The sequence below is a fragment of the Alosa sapidissima genome, chromosome 18 (genome assembly GCF_018492685.1).
Source record: "Alosa sapidissima isolate fAloSap1 chromosome 18, fAloSap1.pri, whole genome shotgun sequence".
NCBI lineage: Eukaryota > Metazoa > Chordata > Actinopteri > Clupeiformes > Clupeidae > Alosa > Alosa sapidissima.
In genome coordinates, this window is record NC_055974.1 from 20,815,264 (window position 1) to 20,820,263 (window position 5,000).

A 5,000-nucleotide genomic window follows, 5' to 3' on the forward strand; every position below is an offset into this window, starting at 1 on the left:
GCATATGATTCAACGATATAGCACTGTGAGACAAGACAATATCATTAAAATGTGGTTTGTGTGATTTTGAACTGCAATACCGTGCTTAAAATTGCTAGCATTTAGTACCATGTTATATTATTAAACAGACTCAGAGCAGGCTTTAGCCACTAATGTGTCCAATAGAAATCAAAGAAATTCAAGCGTGACTAGAGTGAAATGAATGAATAAATGAATGAATGAAATGAGTGATTGGATACAATTGGAGTCATACTGTCATCATTTTCAAAAGGTTTCATGTTCACCTTTCCACACATTGACGTAAGTGTTCCATTTTCAAGAGATTCAACATTTTCAACAAAAGGTTCCACTTTTTTCAGAAGTTTGACTTTTTGGTTTGGAAAATAACATTGTCATGTGGATGAAATTACACAGCAAATCTTTGTTGTCATGTGGACTGCACAGAATTATATTTTAGAACCATTTAGGAACCCAAACAGAATATGTGTCACGCCGCAACTGTCGCCCCATAGGAAAAGAAACACTGCGCTCACTGACGCCACACACCCAGTTGTAAACACCTCTATGTTTTGTTGGCAGCTGTGACACCTTCGGGCGATCTGACAGTGTGAAAAGGTTGCTGATGAACTTTAATGAGTTTAATTAGTGCTTTTGTTGATGTGTACAGTGTTTAATAACACATCCTCTCTCTCTGCTTCTCTCTGTTTCACTCTCCATCTTTCTCTCCACCTCTCTCTTTAATCTCTCTGTTTCTCTCTCCATCTCTCTCTCTCCGTCTCTACATCTCTCTTTTGTCTCTCTCTGTCTCTCTCTCCATTGATCTGTGCCCCCCCTCCAGATTCGCTGGCTTCCCCCGGCAGATGGCAGTCCTCAGGGCTGGAAGTCCCGACAGTTCTGCTGAAAAATATGTGAGTGCCAGAAACAGACTGGATCCCCTCTCTGTTTACGAGTTGGATAAAGAGCAGTTAAGAGGCTTTTATCAGAATGGACATTTCAATTAGATGTGTTGATAGGAGGCAGAGGCAATTAAATACACTCAAGGTTATTTTATTTGATGGACGACTGAAGACTGACTACCCAGAATCCACTTTTCAGCACTTTTAATTCTCCCCATGATGCTATATTTACTTCTGCTCTGTCCTCCTGTTATTGTTAATTAATTAGAATTTGAATGAGTACCTAAATGTTTACGTTTATTTGGCAGAAGCTTTTGTCCAAAGCGACTTATAGTATATAAACACTGCATTATTAGTTAAGAATAATAATAGTCTCAGATAAAGTTGAACATAATAATAATAATCTCAATAATCTCTATTATTATTATTATTAATAATAATAGCAATATCAAATTTCATCTGAACAAAAAACATTATTTCATGATGGCATCAGTCTGGCTGCATAACAGTATGTATCACTCGTCTGTATAACACATTGCGATCTGTCTGGCCAACAACATTATGTCTATGAGGGCCGCAAACCAGAGTTTCTATCTTTACAGTACTCCGATAATACTGCATAAATACATCCCTTAATATACTATGCACATTGGGGAGAAGTAGCAGCTCTGTAAAGATGACAGATGTTGGTTTTCTGTGTGTAACAGCTGTTTTTTTTGCAAACATTTTTGGCAGGGTGGTAGACAGTACCCCTCCCCCTCGGCATATGAAAGGTGTTCATATTTTTGTAAAAATATATTTTCATTCGGTTTCTCTTCCCCTGTCTCAGTGGTAGTCTATGTGATTGATTGCCACTCATGTTTTCTAGAGCTGAGAATCAAAGGCTCAGAATCAAACGAGGTGGGGCACAGAGCTGAACTCTGGCATTGTAAGGTTCCGAAAAACGGCCTCGTTTGATTTGTTTGTAAGCAGTGTTTTTGTTACTTTTGATGTCTACAGTGGGCTGCAGACACACCGACTGGACTGTGAGACACACTGCTTTCCAAAGGGGGAGGAATGATTTCAGCTAGTGCCCTCAGGGTGACCTTTGTCTGAGTTTTCTGAGGAAGTCGGTGTGCTCATTCCAGGTGCAGGACAGGGGGACAGGACAGTTTTTTTTTATTTCCCTTTGTGAGGGTTTTTAATGACTCAAACTACATTTTCACTTTCTAAGGTTTTTGTCAGGTTATATTTTATTTTGGACCCTCCTCCAGAAGATCAGCGTGAAACAGGGTTCTTAATACCTCCTCACTCTGGAATGTGTTAATTATTAGATTGGATCACTCAGCCATTTTACAGTAAATCCCAAACAAAGAACATCCTAACAATAGAGCCGACTGAGATACAGATACCAGCATAGCCTCGGCCCTCCTGATCCTTCACACCTGTACCAGACAAACACACACACACACACACACACACACACACACACACACACACACACACACACACACACACACACACACATTCGTCTATTGTATCGCCATCATATTCTTCCAAGTACATCACAAACCTCTGCAGAGCATGCGGAGTGATAAATGAGTCCGCGTGCTTTAGTGAAGTACCAGCATAAACTGTTTAGATTCAGCATGTGTCCTGCGAAGAGTGAGGAGCGTTTACATGGAAATTAGAGCAGAATTACAGCGGCAGAGCCAACTTCCCGCGGCAACTGTCAATCCCACTCATCAGCTACTGACTGAAGGGGACATGGCTGATACTCCCTGCTGGAGGGGGGGGGGGGGGGGGGGGGGGGGAGACAGAGAGAGAGAGAGAGAGAGAGAGAGTAGCAGTTATTGCGCACAGTGAAACTTTTGCAGTGCAAGGCAAGTCAACAGTCAGTCAGCATACTTGTTACAGTAGTGCTTTGATGTCTGCTAGGTCTCAGCTAGCCCTTATATACACTGACACACACAGATACAAATTTACATAAACAGAGGGGTAGAAGACAAAATTCAAAACACACACACACACACACACACACACACACACACACACACACACACACACACACACACACACATGTACATGTTTGAGTAGCCTACAGTACAGTACAGCCACTCTGACTAGTCAAAGGCGATTCAAAATGAGTCAAAAATGTCGAGACAGGACCAATCGTCAAAATTTCGGTGTCCACCACTCTAGTTCATCCAAAACTCAAAGTTTCTTCCACATTGTCTTACAACCTTTAACCATGTAGCAGTGTCATTTTCAGTCATAACAAACATATTGGTCAAGAGAAAATCAACATTAAATAAATATTTCCCAGGGGTATGAATAATTGTATTCTTAACTGTACACACATCACACAGCCAAACATTGACAAACAAGCTCACCCTGTATCTAATTCTCTCCTTCTCTCTCTCTCTCTCTCTCTACATGTAGCCACACACGCACACACACACACACACACACACACACACACACACACACACACACACACACACATACATGCAAACATACACACACACACATACATGCAAACATACACACACACACATACCACACACACCACACACACAAACACACACACACACACAAACACACACACACACACAAACACACTCTTTCACACACTCCCCAGCTGTGGTTTTGGGCTGTGGCCTTCCTGCACCGGGAATGATAATTGATTTGTCAGCCATAGCCAGGGCCCCTCAGTGCTTCTCTCTGAGATGGCTTAGATATGCCTGAGGAGAAAAAGTAGCAATTTGTCCTCATTAAGCTATTAGACAGTCATTTGTGTGGATTGAACTTATTTAGTGGTTAGTGATCGTGTAATCAAAAAGCCACTTCTGCAGGCGCAACCCAGCACATTCCCAGTGGATAGAGGAGTGGGGGCCTTGCTGTTAGTCATGCCATTGGATTAGAAACTGTTGTTGATGGAATCAGGGCTTGTCTATACACAGATGTAAACTATCATCTCTTTGTCTCTCTGCGCCCCCCCCCCCACACACACACACACACACACACACACTTAAACACAAGCAACACTAACGACATTATGAACTTGCTTATACATTAAACACACACAAGGCACATACAGTAGTATGCACACACACGCACACAATCACTACCCACTCTACTCTTGCAGATGTAAACATTTACAGCTGATCTGACACTATATGGTTATTAACTTCTTTTAGCTTTTCATACCGATGCACACAAGGGGGAGGGATGGCCCCCTGGAGGGTGGCCTACTGGTTAGTGCTTCGGTTAGTGCTTCGGACTTGTAACCGGAGGGTTGCCGGTTCGAACCCCAACCAGTAGACATGGCTGAAGTGCCCTAGAGCAAGGCACCCCTCACTGCTCCCCAAGCGCCGCTGTTGTTGCAGGCAGCTCACTGCACCGGGATTAGTGTGTGCTTCACCTTACTGTGTGTTCACTGTGTGCTGAGTGTGTTTCATTAATTCACGGATTGGGATAAATGCAGAGACCAAATTTCCCTCACGGGATCAAAAGAGTATATATACTTATACTTATACTTATACTTATACATTTACAGCTGATCTGACACTGTTCCTGAATCCTGTTCATTAAACTTCGGCACCAATTTCAAATTTTGCCCGACATCCATGAAACCTTCAGACTTTATCTTACCATCTTTTAACAGATTTAATTTTAGAAACTCCAAATCAAATTTGGCTTTTTCCACTTCAATCCGATTATTTTCCGAAATGTGCTTTATTTTCTCATGCTCGAGTGCTCATGCTCACAATATGGTCATTAACTTCTTTTAGCTACTCAAACCGATGTACACATTCACAGCTGATCTGACACTTTATGGTTATTAACTTTGCCCTCTTTGCTGTGCTGTGTCTTTTTTAGTCTCATGACTTAGCTGAAGAACTGAAGCCATTGGCTGTTTATACTCTCCATATGGCCATTACAAACACACTGGGGGTGTATGTACATAAGTGCATACATAGACACACACACACACACACACACACACACACACACTCACACACACACACACACACACACACACACACACACACACACACACACACACACACACACACACACTCACACTCACACTCACACTCTCTCTCTCTCTCTCTCTCTCTC

General features: G+C 42.2%; 1 protein-coding gene across 1 annotated transcript in view; it reads left to right on the forward strand.

The window, feature by feature from the left end:
- LOC121689925 (RNA-binding protein with multiple splicing-like) overlaps nt 1-5,000 on the forward strand; it is an 18,298-nt gene that overhangs the window by 7,437 nt on the left and 5,861 nt on the right. Inside the window, exon 3 of the mRNA XM_042070170.1 lies at nt 839-908. Coding sequence (XP_041926104.1) covers nt 839-901 — 63 coding nt within the window. The 3' untranslated portion in view covers nt 902-908. The remainder of the gene's footprint in view (nt 1-838; nt 909-5,000) is intronic.